Below are 19,678 nucleotides of genomic sequence, written 5' to 3'. Positions count from 1 at the left end.
GATAAATAAGGTTATGTGTCCTGCCACTTGTAACTTAATCCTGCAATATATTTCTTTAGAAGGGTCTTAATTTTGATCTGAACGTCTCCGTCTTAACGAGAATGAGACTTGCATTTGGCTGGAGCCCAGATCAATTTCATGCAATAACAACAGTGACCATCTCAAACTTACCCTTTCCAGTAACTGAACTATATCATATGTTAAAAAGAAAAAAAAAAAAAAAAACAAAACACATAAACAAACAAATTAACAGCCTTTATCAAACTGTACTTAGAAATCTTTGTTTCAGGAGTCTTGAAAACATGACCAGTGAAGAAATGCAGCTTTTGAAGCAGGGGCTGTTGCATTTACAAAATGTTGGAAGAGATTAGTGAAGTAGGTTTTGAATTTTCCGTGCTGTTTCCATAGGAGATGTGCTGAAAGCCATAAAGATATGCTTCTTTCTCCAACTAATTTATTTCACATATACAATAATTTGCGGTCAATAAATCTAGGATGGATTTCCATGGTAAGGCATTGGTGTGGCAAAAAGAATGGATAACTTTATCCATAATGTGGTTGCGGTATTTTTATAATCAGTTTTGTAATGTGGTATCACTGGAGAGTATCATCAACCAGTGTTCAATATTAAACAAAGTTTTCCAAAGCAACACATGCTATATACTAATTCATGTCATCAGAGATCCATCTTATGGTGTAAGAGACTCATCTTGTGTGCACATGGCCTTGAAGGAGATGATACCACAGCAAAATTTACTTCTACAGTTCCATAGCTGGGCATTCCAGATGGAACATTTTGCTATAGCAGGACGTTTTACCAAGAGGAAAACAAGTCCTTCACTAGCCAGAGTTCTCTCAATTTAGGAAAACAACACTGGAAGGGTGGGACCTTCTGAGCTCTCTAATGAGAAATAATGACTTTACAATACCAATTGCAGTAGAGAATATTCACAAAATGTTAGTTTATTTCTTCCACCTGTTGGTTTGTATGTTTAGCATCTTATAAATAGCTATATATTTAATTCAAGAAAGTAAGTCCCTTAGAACTATCTCCTAAAGAAGGAAACAAGTTTAAATCTTGTCATTTAAGCAATCCAGAGTTTGATTTTTGTTAAAAGAAATTTACATCTCAAATCTCTGCTTAATGGTCTACTTAAACACAAAACTTCCAGATTCTAGAAATCTTGGTCCTGCATCTGGCTTAAGTTTAGGCATAGTCTGCTGTTTTTCAAGTTTTCAGCTGTCAGGAAGGGAAGGTTCAGGCTACACAACATCTGATAACCTGTTCCCCTAGATTCCTATTTTTCCTGGAGGTCCTTTCTTGAAGTACGAAGTGCGCTAAGAACAAAAATTGGCTCTCCCTAATTCTGGATTTTGCTGGCTGTCCTACTCATAACAAAATTTCAGCACACATGGGCGTAGATCCAGCAAAGCATGTGCATAATTTGAAACCTATGAATAACTCCAGTTAAAGCTGCCAAAGATGGTAGGATGAACAGAGAAACCACTGAATTTAAGAGCAAAAATACAGGATGAAACTGTATCCTCAAACATAAGACTGCAAACTTTAGAAGGGTACCCACTCAGCACTTGTCAGGAAAGATATTGCATTGCAGGTTATTCTCATAAATCATTATGGTATCTGAAATTCATTGAACAATTCACGGAAATATATTTGCATTTGATTTTCCTTCTCTCAAGCTTCTGGTTCTTGTGACTTTTAACTCCTGTGGGAGACTGGGCTGAATTCTATATGTAACATTTTTTTCCTTCAGCAAAATTGTTAGATTTGCAAAAGCAAGCATTGGGTAGAGAGTGAAAATATTTTTAAAGGTCAAATCATAAAACTATAAACTCCAGAGGGAATTATCTCTAAGGAGTTATATGAAGTGCACCACTCCCTTGTATAAAAACTTAATTGATGTTACTTGGTTGAAATTATTATCTCTTGAGCTGAAAGTTGATATGACATTATGTAAGATACCAGAGTAAAATGCATTTTTCGGATCAGATTTTAAACCCAGCCTGTAGTATCACAATTGGTCATTGTAAAAATGATTATTATGTCACAAACAGAGGATTATAATGTCAGGTGGAGAATAAGTGCAGAAGCAGAAAAATTCTTAAGAAACAACAGTGATTCTGTTTTAAAGCACTGTCTTCAGAAAGAAGGAATGAGAGAAAAGAAGTACAGGGAAATACACTGCACAGAAGAATGCTTGTTTCCAAATAAGATATTTCATAAAGTTTTCCATAAGGTGACAGCTGCTTTTTCAAGCACCACATTCTGTTTTCCGTTACATCAGTGTGAATCCAGAGGAACTGCATTTGAATTGTTGTTGCTTGGGATTGACATCAGGGTAACTGAGAGCAAAATTTGGCTTTAATACATTTTCTCAGAAATAGAACCCATTTATTCCCCTCAAAATAGAGAAGGGGGAATTACCACACATCATATGAAGTCATGTATCGTTCAACACTTCAGAAGAAAAATGGAGAGCAAGATTTGTTTGAAGTCTGGTGTGCTGCTTTTTCCTTTTCTTCCAATTTTCACAATTTATTGTGAAACCCCCCTTTGCTGAAGCACAATACAGACCTTTTGGGCACTAGGGAGCTCTCCTAACAGTTGGTTTTGCCATCATAATAAACCTTTTAAGGACAGTAATTCTAGGCTTCGGCACACTGTTCCCTGTCGTTAGCAACATCACGCAAGGAGTTTCAAGGCTCTTTTAACAGCAACTAAAGGGGATTGTAGAACAAAATTGGCATTGGGAAACTTACATATGAGGGGAAAAATAGGTAAAGACTTGGCTTGTGTGCATCAGCTTTTGCAGTTTCATGTAAAGTCACCTTCCTGAAGTCACCGTGTTTTCCATAACTTTGTCCCATGGTGAGGGGGGGCAGGAGGAGTGTGAGGTTTCAGCTGCTAAAGGCAAATGACAAGTAGCTTCAGAATCGAAGTAATCACACACCAACCTGCTGTCTTCATTTGTATTCAACAGATGCCTCGTTTTTTCCCCCTCACTGCCTAGTCTGTGCTGATCAGTATAAACAATGGAACATATTCTTATTCTGTTTCACTTGAAGGTAGAGACAAACAAAAAAAAAAAAAAAAAGAAAGAAAAGCAACCTTCATAGACATACATTTATAGTTTATAAGATTGTTATGCAAAGCTTTAAGAAATACTCTGGAATTTGGCTGAGAGATTCATGAAACAGGTACATGATGCATATAAGCTTTAAACAGAAAGAATAAACAACAAAAAAAGAAAACCTGAGGAATTCATCTCTGAGATATTGTGAAATTCCAGGGGAAATGAAGATGGCTAATTATGCGAATTTTGTTATACTAGGCATATACAACATGTATTGTCTCTGTGTATATATACATAGATAAACAGTGTGCATGTGTTAGTCCAGGCTTTTTCCATTACTATTTTGGTATAACATAGAATACGCTTTAATTACACTATTTTGCATGTACAGAATACCTGGCTTATTGGTGTATGATTTTTCTTCCTTCCTAGCCTGATCATAAGTCAAAAAATGTTGCTTAGTAGCCAGTTCTAGTCCAGAACTAAGAATTTCTGTTGTACTGGGAATTACTTATGGGCACTACCAGCATCATTGTATTTTCTTCTCCTCTAGTGCAGGGAAGAGGGCACACTCTGAGAGAGCAGAAAGATGTTATACGGTGTTAGCCGACCTGCATTATCACATGATCTCCAACAGGGTGTCAGGCTGCCATGGTGCAGCGCTACTCCCCATATCTGGCCATATGTTTCCTTTACCACTTCTACCACCTTTCCCACTGCCGCTAGTCCTCAGTCACCTGGTGAGCTGCTCCAGGGAGCTCTGAGTGCTGAAACTGCATCTTCATACCCTGCTTGGAGAGAAGAAAAAAGGGGGAAGATGGACTGCAACTGTTCAGGCTTAGGTTTGACTGTACTTTCACCAAGCCCCAGTGCTGTTGAAAAAAAACACATTATAGAGTCAGGGATGCATGTTTTATTACCTGAAGCTCTCCGTAGTCATTCTCTCTGTAAGCATATACAAATGTCAAAATAGCAAAGTATTTAAGTATCTCTGGAATGCCTCAGAAACAGAAAACAAGCTGGGTTTTCAGTTATTTTCCTAGAGAATTGCTCTAATGGTATATGTAAGTACATGTGTTCAACCTACTTTTGAATTTCCACAGGCAAGATTTATGTGAGTGACTGGTTCAACTCCGTCTTAACTTTGTTTTGGATTTCAGCACTTCAGGAGACAGAAGGAATCTTTCTTTCCTGTGTCTATATTTACCTTCGTAAAATATAATGAACTCTGATGTCAGAGAAACAAATAGGAAAATAATGCAGTGGAAAGCTTTTCTGAAATGGTTACAAATTCAGTCCAGAGGAGGGATAAAGTTCCCCTCCCCTGCTGAAATCCCTATTCACTAGGGATTCAGAGAGGGAAAGACAGAGTTAGCTAATGCTTTCTTAGAGCTTGTTTTTTCTTTGAATTTCCCCCCCACTTCTCTTCTAGCACACACTTCTACATATTGCTGACTCTAAAAGCATTCACAGAGGTCAAATTATTGTAGGTTCAACCAAGTTTTTCTAAGCTATCACAGCTTAACTACCATTCCCAGTTTCCACAGACTATCTGAGTAGTGATTAAATAGCTATCAGTTTTGGCCTCAGAAGCGTCTAACTGACTCTTTGGCCTCTACATTTTGTGTGATATTGTTTGATCTTCCCAAGACGACTTGCACCCACACACTCTGTTCCACAGAATCAGACTTGTAATTTGTTGATGAAAAAAACATCCTCATTAAAAAGTTTTCAAGTCTAGAAAGTCAAACAGGGCAGTTGTATGAAGATGACAGCCAGTGGTTACGGTTTTGTTGGCCTTATATCTTTGTCATATACTAATGAACCACTTAGAACAAGAAGAAGAAAGAAAAAGCAGAGAGAGAAGAAAGGTCCAGAAAAGAACAATGATCATAGCAGATGTTGCATAAGCTTTCAGTTTGTGGTTTGTGCATAGGACTCCGCTGCAATTCACCTGGACTATTTTAAAGCCTGTGATGAATGGGTGGCACACAAGATAGTGTTGTGTCTTTCAAGTCTTTGACAGTTGGCAGCAAAGGTTACTAAGCAAAATTACAAAAGGCCAAAAGGTTCGCCATGATAGATCCCAGATACAATAGAACTAGGGAATTTTTGTATACGGAGTGATAAGACGGGACTTTTAGGGCTGACAGGAATGACTTGCTTACTATGACAAATGAAGAGGTAAGGATGAGACAGTTGCCATAGTACATGAGAAACGCAGTATCAATTTCTTGTCATTTTAACATCTTAGTGTGTGGCCCTGATCAAATCCCTTCGGATCAGACCTTGAAAGGTATACAGAGGTCTAAAGATACAAATCACAACATAAGGGGACTTTCAAAGACAAGCAGAAAATCCTGAAAACCATATTTTGATATTAATCTATGTCTTATTTTTCTGAGTCACAGCAATTCCTTGGGTTTGGTGCAGGAAAATATTTTGTTTTGTCAGTTGTTCCAATGTTGAAAAAAATAGGATGATGAAAGCAAAAATGGGATTTAAATGCCAAAATAACTGAATCTGTAATGCATTTCCATGCAATACGCCTTGCAAACTGGCTCTTATCTATCTTCTCAGAGATCCACCAACCATTAAATCTGTTGGGTTAGAGGAGTAAGTCATTCTGCAGCTGGTCGTTTGGGAGGAGGCCTTCCGGCTTGATTAGATTTCCTTCAGCAAAGTTTAACATGTCAGGCCTGGAATAGGATTTAAGGAGCCAAAATTTTCATGGCTGCTGTTGCTTTGTTTTCCCCTTTATAATGATTTTTCTTAAATTGGCTTTTCTCTGAAGAATTAGAACATCAACTATTTCTTTGCATTTCCCTCATCTCCCATAAAAAAAAACATATGTCCGTGCCAGTATTTCCTCAACGAAGGCCTAACAGCCAATAAACATAAGCAACCAGAGCAATGGAACTCTCTGTACTTGAAAGTTAATAGAATTGGAATTTTGTTCAATTTGGATGAGTACCTCAGCACTAATCCATTGGAAACAGAAGCTACTGACCAATAATAGGAGTTGGGGGAAACAAGCTTTTCTGTAATTGTTATTAATGTCAGATACCTGGCACTGAGCTATTAAGGTGACTTTCTTATCATGGGTGTGGGTGTCACAGTTGCCATATAGTTGCATATGAGATGAACATCAAGCAGCAGAGACTGAGAGAATAGAAGAGTTTTATTTAGTTTTGAAGAGCAATTTGAAAATGCTGCTGTTCAGACAGGCATATAACCTGTCTACAGAACAGGATGCAAAGAATATTTTTGAAGAATTTGATGAGGTGTTTAATAGACCTGAAAGCATTGTGAATAAAACACATCATACTGATACAGATCCCATTATGCTGCCAAAAGTACAAGCATCACATATAGTACAGTCTCATTAGTCCTGAGAAACAAAGGAAAAGTTGATTGTGACAAGATGGTAAGATACAGTGTTATTGAGAGAACACAGATACTAACTGGCATGGTTAGCAACCTGATCACATACAGTAATAAGAAATGTTACAGATTTGTGTAGATTCAGGAGATTCAAATGAGGCTACCAAATACAACACAGCCCAAGGGAGTGCCAGGGAAAGACAAGTCTAGACTTTCAACAGCAAGAATATTTCCAAATCTAGATGCAAGGCTGTGATTTTGCCAACTCCAACTTGATAAAATGTTAAACTCTACACCTTCAACTCCCTTTTTGCTGATGCATTTTTAAGTAACTTTGCTCTGTGATTACTTCAGAATTGTAAAAGAGCTAATCCACAGAATTTTAAATCCTTTAAAATCCAAGTAGAAGCAGCTCTTTATAACCTCTTCAACTAATGTGATAATCATCAACATCACAAAAATAATATCTGATATCCAGTTCAGCAGGTCTGGATATCAGAATATTTTTTCTTCACATTATAGGCCTGTTACAGGTTTGTTTGGTTTTTTTTGGTTTTTTTTTGTAGTTCTTCCATAAGGAAGAGAGAAGAACAACTGAGAACAACTGTGTCAGAGTTAACCTATTTGTCAGATAGACTCCTGGTTTAGATTACTGTCTGATATACACAAAGGTCTTGAACCTAGAGGCAGAAATTCATGACATATTGCCTTCAGAAGTGTGGCAAAGATCCGAAATTCCTCTGCATTGCTGCTTTTCCCCAATGCCAGTTCACAATTCTTTGTACTCCATCAGGTGGTGCATTCACTGCATCTGCATGGAAAACAACCCTTATCATATCCACATGAGAATTATTTTTAAACATTCTTTTTCACCATATTTCTAGTATGTCCCCACAAAAAGTTTGCAGCGTCCCCAATAGGAGAGTGGCAGTCCATCACACAAAAGCAAAATGTGGCAGCTGATGTCTGGATCTTCTTAAATGGGTTTTTTCTTGTGAAGTCAATGTGTTGTGAAACTGTACCCTGGGTCTCTCACATACCACATAACAAATGCACTGACAATTGGACTCTACAATGAGCCTCCTTTTGGGCTAATAATGATACAGTTATTCTAAATCTTGTTACAATTATGTATACAACTGGAGCAACGTCAAAGGCACCTTTTACAGAACTGTAAATATGCAGCTTATCAAGCAACTCACCTGCTATGGGAGAAGATAGCAGGGAGTGTATCTGAGTTAAGATTTCACACTTCCTACAGGAGTATCTTCTCTAGGGAGGTTTACAGCAATCGGATACAGCCTGGAAGTTTTCTTTTTTTCCTGATTTTAACCAGAAATTGTACACTTAATCCAAGAAATCTTCCCCTTAGAAATTACTGGATTAGTACTGTATATCGAAAATGGATTCTGGTAATTCCTACTTAGTTCTGAGAAGAACCTGATCACATCAGTATAAACAAGTAATGACTCATCTAAAACACAGGAAACGATTCTGGAAACATAAGTACACTTTTAAAGCACACTAAAGACTTTCGTAGAGCAGTTAAGTTTTCAAGAGCTTCTAAACTTAAAAATCACAGCAATAGCAAGAAGTTTTAAAGTAATCATGAGTTAAGTAATGCTATTTCTGAGTAATGAGAAGCACAAAATGATGCCAACTTGTAAGTGATTGAAAGAGTAATTCTGCATGAATGGTCAACAGTGAAAGCCCAGACAGATCCATGTATAACTTTTTATAGGGTCTATCAATGTGAACTTGTTTCATGTATTGAAAGGTGGTAGAAAAACTCCAAATCGTAATGCCACACAGCATGAGATCAGAAACATGTGCCTATCTGGGTTTTGAGACATAAAACACTATATAGAGTGTCATATAAATGCCATTATAGAAAATAAAAATAAAATCTGCAACAAATATGGGAAATGATGCAGAACTGTTACTCCTTTTGAACTCGCTGAGCAATGATGGAATAATTAATTAAGCTAATAACTGTGGTTTTCTTCAGGGGAGAAGGGCATTGTTTGAAGAACTGAGGAAACTTTGCATTTTACTTTTTCTCTCTCTCTAAACTCAGCAGCTAGATTGCTTTCAATAGACCAAAGAAAAAAGGTGAATAGATTGTCATTTGAAAGTGAGTTGTTGCCCACCCTAAATTCCCAGAGTTGACGTTTCTGGCACTTGCCGTAGTATCCTTGGCCAAATCATGCCTTCCAAGCAGAGCCCAGTTTTGCCTTGGCAGAAGCAACATATGGCAATGGGTTTCTTTGAGATACAAAGCCTCTTCAAGCATCACTGAAGTGCTGCCATTGCCCCTCTCCTTACAAGGGGGTGTAGCATATGCTATCCTGACTAGCTGATTAGCACTGCTTAGAGATAAATAGCAGGAGGACTACCCGCAGGATCGGTTTTTACCCTTCTCTGTGTCTTTGGACTGGTATATCCTACAGAGGAAGGCAAAATGTCAGTGGCCTCTCACATGAAGTATGTTAAAAGTATCTCTCATCTCTCCTGAAATGATGCCATATTTTATGTCTCAAAATGTAATCTTGGAGAAGTTAATACTCATTGTATCTAACACACATGCTTTCAGGGTAAAATATGTATTAACTGGGGACCATGATTTGTTTATTTGGTTGCTATAAAATAGTCTGGAGCATTGCATGTTCGTTCTAAGTGAGAATAGCAGAATTTTAGCCTCGTACTCTTTTCCTTATAAGAATTTTTTTTTTTTTTTAAAGTAGTTGTGCCTTCTTTGTGTAACTAGAAGTAAATTGAGTGTAACAACATCATTGTAAAATGATGTGCTTTATAAAGTCCTGAATGTGGTGCATCTTTTGTGTTTTGTTTCTAATTGTTTGCTCAATACAAAAGGATAATTCATTAGGCCGATTCTCCAAATAATCTCAAAGTGACAGGAATTCCTTTGCAGAGTGAATGTCTGTAGCAAGTAATCCATGGAAAACAGACAGGCGTCTCTTGTCATTTTGGAGCTCTAATCCACTGCCTGGAGCATGAAAATGCTCAGGGTAACAAGTGTGGGAATGACCAAAATCAACATTATTTTTGGATTTTATTTTCTTTACAATCCTGCTGATCAATAGAATCGCTGAATCTGGCAGATACAATGCCACAGGATTAATGAATTAAACTCAGGAAGCAGAAGAATTTGTTAAAGAAGAGAGGGGGAAAGCCCCTTCTTTTCCACTGGTGTGTGAATATTAAGCAATGAAAGCAGCAATGACAGAATTTTTAGCCTTTGCTTTACCAAGACTTGTTCTGCATGAGTCTTTACATTTTAATTAGAACTATACTGACACCCGCATTTTCAACTATGAACTTCAGTTTCAAAGTTAAGACTGTTTCCTAGATGCTGGGTTAGTAGCTAGGTTTGAAAACAGAAAAGAGATGCTGTGTTCTGTAGAATTTGGAGTGTAGTGTGGTCATTATTGGTGGGACAAGACAATTGTTATTTAACCTGCTGTAAATAATGGTAAAAGGAAGGAAGCGATCTCACTGAAATGCCACAGACTCTGTCATCATAAAACACTCACAGACTCTTTTTTCCAGAAAAGTATAGAACAAAATAAAGAGGGGTCATCACACTTCTTTGATGATGCAAATGTTTTGTAAAGGTCGATTGCCAGTGTTTCTGTCAATATTGCATTAGGAATGTAGTACAGGGTACATATCTGTGCAAGACATTACATTCCAAAATGCACATTAAATTCATATTCAGCACAGCATGGAAAATTTGATAAACCGTCTCTCACTAGAATGGAGTTGTTCAGATGTGTGGGAGGGGAAAACTCAAGTTTGCCTAAATGTTTGTATTTACAGCTCCTTGACATTTAGAAGACCTCTGGGGATTTCGTGTGCCCTTTTGTTTAAACAAACAAAAATAATTTTCTAGTTTCATTGCATAAAAATATAAGATTATAATAATGACACAGTCCTGGAAATTGGAAGGTTTGGAACATTTTTAGCTTATACGAACACTTCAGAGAACACTGCAGTGTAATTTATAAGCCCCTCTAGACCTGTACATGTCTTGAACTGATTGTTGAAGTGGGCTTTACTAGGAATTTCTTTTGCTGAACTGGAGCAGCGCAGAAGGTGGGGAGGGAGGGAGGGTTAGAGTAACCTTCCCTAACAAGGCTTTAAAAGATTCAGTGGTAAAGTTATGCTGATGGAAGACTTTGTTACTTGTTTTTAACCGGGAGCAACCCGAAGAGGATTACGTTATGGGCAGGAGCTGTTATTTCTGTGGGTAGCAACACTGTGGGTTGTGTTTTGCTGTTATTGTTTATAAAGGGGGATGTACAGCTTTTAATTAGATCCGTAAAATGAATTAATAATAATAATAAAAAAGACGCAAACCCAACAACCTGGACGATGACATAAAATAGCTCGCGAAATGTATAGCTCCGTGCCTCTAATCTCTGCCACGATGTGTTTCTTTATTTTCTTCCCCCCCCTCCCCGCATGTGTGCTGTGACAGCCGGGGGAGGGGAGGGAGATGGGGGGGGGGTCGAGCTTCCCTGCGCTCCCATTGTCAGCCGCTCTCGGGAGCGCGGGGAGAAGCGCTGTCCCCCGCTCCTCCATGTGCGCCGGGAGCGCGGTGCCGCCGCCGCGCCCGCCCCTGCCGCCCGGGACCCCGCCCGCCGCTCGGGAGCGGGGCGCCCGCCAGCCCCGGCCCGGCCCCGGCCCCTGCCCCCGGCCCGCGCCGCCGCCGCCCGCATCATGCCGCCCCCCCGCCCGCACGCCACTCGCGCCCGGGGGCTGCCTCCTTTTCCGGCCCGCGGCGTGTGCGTGAGAGGGGCTTGAAGTTACCCCGGCGGCGGCGAGGCGGGGGGCCGGGGCTGCTGGCGGCGGCGGGGCGCGGCGAGGCGCGGCGGGGCGCGGAGCCCACCCCCATCACCTGTTACCTCCGCTCCCCAGGTTGCCTGAAGTTCCCCGGCGGCGCCCGGCAGGACGGGGAGCGCCGCGGCTCCGGCTCGCAGGGACCCTACAGTGGCTGCTGCAGCATGGGCTGGCTCAGGGGGATTGCCTTGCTTTCCTTGGGAGTATTACTAGCAGGAAGAGTGAACTGCCAGCATGTGAAGAATAATGTGCCAAGGCTCAAATTATCCTATAAAGGTAAGTCTGTTCTTCTCTTATTCTCGGTTTTCCTCCAAACCTCGCCTTCTTGCCCTGTCCCTGCCTTCCCTCCCCACCTTCCTCCCTGGTTTTCCTTATCTTCCAAAGGGGAAATTGGCATTTGGAGAGATTTCTGAAAAAAAAAAAAACAACTTAAAAAACCACTCCGTGCTACGGTGGGTACCACACAGTTTAAACACAGACAAAGAGGAGTTAGTTGCATTTGCAGACAAGGACTCCGGATCGTGCTGTTCCGTGGGAGAGTATTTTTCAGTCTCGTGTTATTTCATCGGACTTTACTCTTTAAAACGATGAGACGTGTTTGGCCACCCAGCTAATCTCTCCCGTGCTGGGCACGTAGTGCAGCCACAAAACCAGGTCTGTTTCCAACAGCAAGGAATAGATGAAGATTTATATTTCTTTTTTTTTTTTTTTTTTTTTTAGGCATGAAGTGGTTAATTTTCAAGTCATGAATATTCAGTTTGTACAAATCTGACAATCAGATGCCTAACATAAGCAGTAGATGGTGGGTTTGCCAAGAAACTATAAACTGAAAGGAACAGATCAGTCCAGAAAAGGAGGAAAGGACTGTTATGCACGAGAAAATACTGCCTATGGATGTTTAATGCAGTGCAATTTATTTGATCTGAGGTTGTTTTCGGTGTAGTCAGATGTATTTCATTAGAGATCACAGGGAAGGTGTAACTGAAGAAAGAAAGCTGTGAGGTTACGTTTACGTTTGGAATTGTGTAATGCCACTCACACTGCAATTGTCAGTAATTAACTTTGGTATAATATGTACTGCCAGGATTGAAGGAGGACTCTGAAGTAGGCAGTCTTTTCTTTATCAGTATAGTTCCTCTCTAAGTACATTTTCAGAAGAATTCACTGAATCTGGAGAATGTGCAACTGGGAAACAAGTTTAAAACATAAGATCTGTAGAGTGTTGTTTTTAAAAGTGAGGTCTATACATTTATGTGTATATACATGTGTCTCTGAAGAGCTGACTTCTCTCAATCCTCAGATTATTGAAGGTTGAAAGAACAGCAGCTACGGTTCTGAAAGAAGGGAGGAAAAGTAATACGCTGCTTCTACAGTAGAAAAAAGAAAACATGTGTGTGCATGCCTGGTCATAGATGTCAATCTCAGTTCACAATATAGTGTCAGTATACATCTTGGCAGTAGGAATATGTTTTCCAATTTATTTCATCTTTCTTGTGATGCAAATGAGAGGGGGTAAAGTCCTCTCTGACACAAGGCAGACATCACTTTCACACTCCAGATGAAAAAAAAAAAGAAATTAAACACCTGCAAAACTTGGATGCACTGTATGAAATACATGCATGTGCACAGTTTTACTAAAGAACACATATGCGTATTTGTGTGTGTTTAAATTTGAAAAGAGATATACAAAAAGAACAGTTTAATGGGTTCAGAAGCTATTCATTTGGTTTTCATAAGAAAAGACATTTAACACAAAGTTGATTATTTTGAATACTGGAGTCTGAAGAAAGCTTCTACCATAACTGCATGTCATGTCAAAAAACTCATTAAAAACCTCTTAATTGTTTCCAAACTTCGACAATCACACTGGAACTCAGATTAGTATAGAAACATAAATGCTATAAAAATATCCTGTAAAGGGTTTTAACGGCTAATTAATTATTGTTTATTATTTTTCACCCTTTTAAAGTTTATTTATGGCTCAAGTCTGCTACCCCTGCTTATACTGACTAAATTTACAGAAACTAATTGCAAAGGGTGGCCAAATATGACTGATAGTGGGTTTCTTTTTTTCTTTTTTTGGTTTTCTTTTCTTTTTCCACCCCACTGGTACTGTATCTATATACAGTTTAGCAACATTTTGCCACTGTGCTGATTAGTTGTTTTGCAGTTCTGCTCTTGCTGGCAGAAAAAGGCCTCATTTTCATTTCTTAAATATATCAGACATCAAAATTTAATATGTAGTCAGTCCTATATGAGCAAAGCAGGAAACCGAAAGGAACATTTAAACTGTTATTATAATAGGTGGATGGCTGTAAAAAGAAAATGAGTTCAAATGGTGAGCAACCCTGTTTCCTATCTAGCAAAGAAAGTAAACGCACAGTTAATTCAAAGCAAGGTAAAGTCTGAAGACTTACAAGGATTCACACTCTGGCCTTTGATTCCCATATTTGACTTAAAACATGTGTAGTCCTAAAAAGTCAGATTAGATCTACTCACATGCTTGATGCTAAGTACCAGTGTAAATGCTTGGCCAGGTCAAGAGGAGCGTGTTGCCTGTGCTGCTGCATTGATCCCTAAGTATGGGGATATCATTACTAGTCGGGGAAAACTAAGCCTTATCAGCTGGTGCTTTTCCAGACAAATTTTGCTTCCAGCACAGTATTCTATGCACAGATCAGCGTTAACACCTTGCGTAGGAACAGCCTTAAGAACTGTAGGTATTGAAAATATGTCTTTTAGGCACAGACTGAATACCTTACATGCTAATATATATCTCTTAGGGTATACCTCACTGCTAAATGACTGTGATACTACATGATTCATCTCTATTGAAACTGCCAGCAATTAGAAAAAGAAGATACCCATTTACTTAACCATTCTGCCTTTCCATAAAGAGTTGTGGTTGAGTAAAATAAACTTAAGATATTGAAAAAAGAAAAAATGCACAAGGTAAAAACAATGACCCAAGTGACTTCTCTTTTCAGTGCCTGTCATTGTGCTTTGTTTTAACATGCATGCTTGTTTTTTTGCCTAAACAAATACCTGGGGGCTAATTGTCAGTGCTTTATTTCAAAAGAAAAGCAAGGATGTATTTTGACTTCTTGTTTTCCTCGACTAATTAGATGTCAAACACGGTTAGAAAACTCAAGCACTTGCTTTAGAAGTTTGCAAAATCAGTCAGGAAGGGTTAAATCCCTGCCAACCTTGATTTCCTATGGTCACTTGTTTTCAAAGGTCCAGCATTAGCTCTGCCATTTCACAGGTTGCTGGACAGAAGTTTTGTTGAACTCCCATTCTTGCTTCCTCTTAACTTCTTGTCACTCAGTCTTGCAGAAGATTAGAAGCATCCTACGGGGCATGTTATGGGTAGGAAGAGGAAGAGAGAGTGTATAAATGCACATATTAGGGCCACATCTGTGGTCTGAAAAGGTTCCTTCTGTTTATTGTAAAACAGAGTTCTGGTTATTTGGTTTATATCACCTTGATTTTGGTGGCATATTAGAGGAAGGAAATTTGAGGAGAGCACTAGGGAAATCCTTGTCCAGCTGAAATCTGTGGTGAAAGTCGTTTTCAGAACCATCAGGGTTTTGCTCTCTACATTTTAAAGTTTCCGAACATTTTCATCTTAGTGCAAGGATTGCAAAGCTTTTGCACAGATGATATTTATCTCCCTATTTCAAAGGTAGTTAATATGATTAAAGGCCTGATTCAAAGTTCATTGATGTCAGTAAGTTCTGGCTCATAGCCTAAATGTGGTAAAACCAGCTATAAAACTGAAAGCTCAGTTGAGCCCTTCAACCTCTGAGCTCCTCTTTTTTTGTCCTTCAGAGACATTGTGTCCTTATCATAAAGTAACAAGAAATGTCATTGTTGATACATCAAAAGTAAGCGCATCTTTCCTTAAAGAATGTAGGGTGTTTGGGTTTTGTTTGTTTGTTTATTTTGTTTTGTGTTGTTTTTAATCTCACTGGCTTCAATTTCATTGTTGGTTCTAAGTCTACATCGTGTCACTAGGTCACAGATTCTGTCCAGGAAAATTCTATTGAGCACAGGGTTCTCAGAAAGATGGTGACCAAGTTGAGTGTGCAAAGTTTAAAACAATAAATATAGTCTTAACTCCAGATGAATTTCTTGTATCGTTTATTGTTTCCTATTTTCTTTTGCTGTCCTCTGTATGGGGAGGTAACAGCACAAACAGAGATGGAACCAGCTACAGTAACCTTTAAATATAAACATGTAAGCTCAAACAGAGAGTTTCCATTAACGATTCTTTGATTTACAGATTTTTCCTAAGGCAACCCCAATTTTTGTCTCCACAAGAGTAAACCTTGTGAACCCAACTTTTCCAAACCCATCTATTGCATTCTGTTTTTCTATTGAAAACTACTAAATGCTGTAAGTATGTTTTTTAAGAGTACATGTGTGGTTCTTTGTTATTGTTGCTCGATTGGATACATATTACTTGAGAATAAGGAACTGGAAAAACATTGCACACAGATTTAGCTCTATTACGCCCTGGCTACAGTTCAAGCCATATTAAAAGTAAGTGTTTTGTTTAAAGTTGCAGTGATAGTGAAAACTACTCTATCCTTGATGTGCAGCTGATTTACAATTTTATAGGACGGATTTTTATATGGTGGAAATGCTGGCCCTAGTGAAAGCAATGGCAAAACTTCTTTCCATTTCAATCAGACCAACATGCTGTGACAAGGGAGGAATGAGACTGCACTGAATTACCTGTATGTACGCTAGTGTAAATACGATACCTGGTTTGTAGTTTGTTGACCCAGTCTGGTGGTAGTTGATGACCTGCCAGTGAGTTTGATTGTGGTTTTTCCTCTCCATCAAACTCTGTAACTCACAATCGAATACCTCCACAAATGTTGGAAAAGCAGGACAAAGTGGGAGTAGGAAATGGGGAGAGAAATATTGGTAAGGGAGCCTGTCTCTCTGGAGTTGGGACCAGTATTAGAGGTTGTGTCGGATTTCAAGGTACGTGCTAAAAAACACTTTTGCATAAACTATGTTGTAAGAGTACTGTTTGAGGCAAAAGCCTCTGTAATGAGCCTGAAAAAGAGAGAAGGCCAGATCAGACTTAGGAAGAAGACCATGAAGGAAGGCAAACCAGTAATACTTTCAGTCTAAACATGGTCTTGTAACACTTTTCACTTCTACCATTCCTGAAGGCATTTCTGCATGGCTGTAGTGCTCTCAGACCTCGCTGTGCAGTCAGTGCAGGATGCTCGGAGGCAGCAAACGCATCAGATGCACCCACAGCCTCTTCAGTTTTTTTTTTGGCCCAAAGTGATGAGTGGTTCAGGTAAGCTCTGCCTGTTGGTCTTCCTAATGTTGGCTGAATGAGGTCTTCAAGAGATCCGAGACCTGTCAGGGGAGCTGGTAGGACTACCCAGCCTGCCTCTGACGTGCCCCACGTGCTGACAGGAGGGAGAAGCCGATGAAGAAGTGCCTAAGCTCAGATCTTGCCTATATAGGGAGATTTTCAGCGAGCTAATTAGGGCATGAGACAGGCAGAGTAATTGGAACAAGGAGGGTGAAAACCTAGCCCAACATTTTCATTTTGTCTTTCCAACTTTCCCATTTAATTTCAGTGGAAAAGTGGTTTCTGAATTACAGACACTCCCTTTTCTGAGAGGCTGGAGTTCTCTATAATTATTTGTGCTGTATGTTTGCAAATCACTAAAGTATTCGTGGAAGGTGCCATATTGACAGCAATGGAAACTCTGCTCTTTTGCTGTGGACAAGGTATGCAGCACTTACCCCTGCTGTTTGTTACAGCATCTTTAAAACTCTGACCTAGCAAGGAATTTAAATATCTGTGGTATCACTGAGCTCAATGAACCTACTGCTGTGTGAAGTCTGCCTTAAAATTTACTTATTTGCTTGAAGTTTTTTGATTGGGACTGAAGTGCCTATCTGTTTGCTTAGGGTTGACTCAGGTGTGTATTTATTCTGTATGATGTAGAAAACAGTATTTAAAATAAGAAACCCAGTCTTTGCAGGTTGCTACAATATAAATGGGTTATTTATGATAATCTCTCCTGTGTGTGCATCTGTATATACAGAAAGCATTTACATGAATTTCCACCTGAGAAGAAACCACTAAGTGATTTGTATTTTTAACACTTTATTTTTGCTTGGAAGTGTTTTTCAGCTTGTATTTAATGAATTACAATACTCTGATCCTTTTAATATGGTTTTGGTTTGCCTAATCACTGATTCTGCATACGGCCTTTAATGCCCATAGCTGCTATTAGAAAGACATCCTTTTTTTTTTTTTTTTTTGGATTTACTTCCTCTGGCCCACAGGCTTTTTCTCTCCTGTTCATACCTGGAACTTTGCAATGGAAGCACAAGCAATACAAAGTTGCTCCAATATTTTAAAGATTTTCTACATCAACTGGAGCCTGACTTGACCCTAGTTCAGTCTATAGCAAAATCAGATCACCTGGGGCAGTGCCTGAGTGACTGAGAAGAAAACAAATCCTTCTAAGTGGTGTCAACAGTTGTGACATTTTCCAGTTGTTTGAAAGCTAAAAAGGGTAAAATTGTCTTCAGGCTCCCACACGCTTATTTTTAAGCAAATATGTGTGGTGGACCTTGGCAGCTCTATGTCAAAATATTAAATGGCAGTTCTGTAGCTTGTCCTGGTACTCTTGTTAATTAAGTTTACATGTGAAAGTTGCTGCTGGTGTTGTGCTGGTGCTGGTGGGAGATTCAGCAAATTCCTTCCCTTGCAGGATTAAAGTTCCCTTCAGGAATGTCTGCAAGTTCACGGTCCTCCCACATACAGCCTTCGTATAGGTTAGCTGCTCTCTTCCAGTAACAGCTGTGGATGGTGAGAATAACTGCGGGGATAGTACATTTACTTAACTTTTCCTTTTTTTTCCCCAAGTGGTATAGTGCCCCAATGTACAAGAGAGAAAAGGATGGCCACAGCTGTTGAGAGCATCAGAAATCTTAAGAGCACTGTAACCTTTCTCCTGCACGACAGGAGGTTGTCTGTGGTGTCTTTCTCTTTCTTTTTGACTGACAACGTCAGCCACATTAGGCTTTTTTCATTGTCAATGGAAGGAGAGGTAGCTCCAGAGAGCTAATCTTGGGTTAGGCAGGCTGAATGAGACTTTAAAGGTGCTCATCGCTTTTCAGTGACTGTAAAAGGAATTAAGCGCCTTGTTCATTCATTTAGTTTCTTTCTTTCTGGGAAGGTATCAAAAGAAGGTACTAATTAAATGCTATGGAAGAAACTAGGCTGTACTGTGACCTCAAAGCACACTAATTTAAGAAACAGTCTCTATCTAAATGAGTATTTAAAGTTGTGTAAGAATTCAACTGATTAAACTTACTTATGCCCTCAGTATCTGTGAACTTGAGTGTGCCTGCAACTCTATCTAAATTCACATTAAGTTTTCAGTCAAAGCAAGAAATACACAGGACCAATACATTCTTCATATTCTGAAAACAGTTACCTAATTTACATCTCACATTTCCCAAGTCTCATCCCTAATCCAGTGGCACATGCTGGAAGTGACTGAGGCTGAAGCTTTACTAATTTAATAGCTTAATCACTCAGAGCTTTCAATAAGCTGTCCCCAACCAGCTCTGTTACTTTCTGAATGTTTCTACACTTTAAGAGAAAAATGTATTCAAGACTCAATTTCATATAGCACAGTTTGCAAATAAAAATATAGATGCATATGCACAACTCAGAGGACAGATGCCTCAACGCTGATTCTACCCTTTTTCAGGTGAACTATTTTATTAGTGAGAGCAGAATGAAACCTAATTTAGGTTAATTTCTAAAAATTCTAAATAGACTTGCAGTTTGGGGGATTCTTTTCTGTCTTTGGGGATTACAGATTCCCCTTGAGCTAGACAAATCTACAGCAATCCCCGAAACTTGTGAGCACTGGTCTATTTTGTGTCACATCTAGTTTTCATCCTTCTCTGTCAGATAGCCAAATGCAGTAAAGTCAAAAGTTTTTGCCATTCTTCTAATGTTTTAAAGTTGTTTGACATTTGTTGGGCCGCCTGCTTATCTCTCCAGATGGATGTTGCAGAAACTTTAGAAGTGAGCAGTCAAATAAAATTCTCATCTCTTATAAATATTTTTGTGCAAAGTTGGATCTTGCAGGGAACAATCTGAGGAATGAAGTAGTTACTTGCTTTCATCTAACTTGTGGAAGGAGGAAAAAGAAAGCTTTCCTTTACTCTCCAGTCTAATGAAGTAAAGCTCATGTTGGTTCTGACGGCCCCTCTTGGCTCCTTTTGAAATTCCAGTCTTGAGTGAGAAAAGGACACAAAAAGCTCTGTGG

The 19,678-nt window shown here is 39.2% G+C and overlaps 1 protein-coding gene across 5 annotated transcripts in view; it reads left to right on the top strand.

Annotated features, from left to right (window-relative positions):
- SEMA3A (semaphorin 3A) overlaps window positions 1-19,678 on the top strand; it is a 521,794-nt gene that overhangs the window by 337,157 nt on the left and 164,959 nt on the right. For 2 of the 5 annotated variants that reach the window (XM_071803499.1, XM_071803500.1), the window contains one exon: window positions 11,421-11,618. The exons of 1 other annotated variant lie outside the window; for it this stretch is intronic. In XM_071803499.1, coding sequence (XP_071659600.1) covers window positions 11,507-11,618 — 112 coding nt within the window. In that variant the 5' untranslated portion in view covers window positions 11,421-11,506. Of the gene's footprint in view, window positions 1-10,727; window positions 10,746-11,324; window positions 11,619-19,678 lie in introns of those variants that run through there. 2 more of the 5 variants (XM_071803501.1, XM_065837101.2) reach the window with 2 other exon arrangements.

This window comes from Patagioenas fasciata, chromosome 1, assembly GCF_037038585.1.
Source record: "Patagioenas fasciata isolate bPatFas1 chromosome 1, bPatFas1.hap1, whole genome shotgun sequence".
Classification (NCBI taxonomy): Eukaryota; Metazoa; Chordata; class Aves; order Columbiformes; family Columbidae; genus Patagioenas; species Patagioenas fasciata.
Note: the sequence above shows the minus strand (reverse complement) of the source record. Positions and strands in the feature narration are given on the sequence as shown.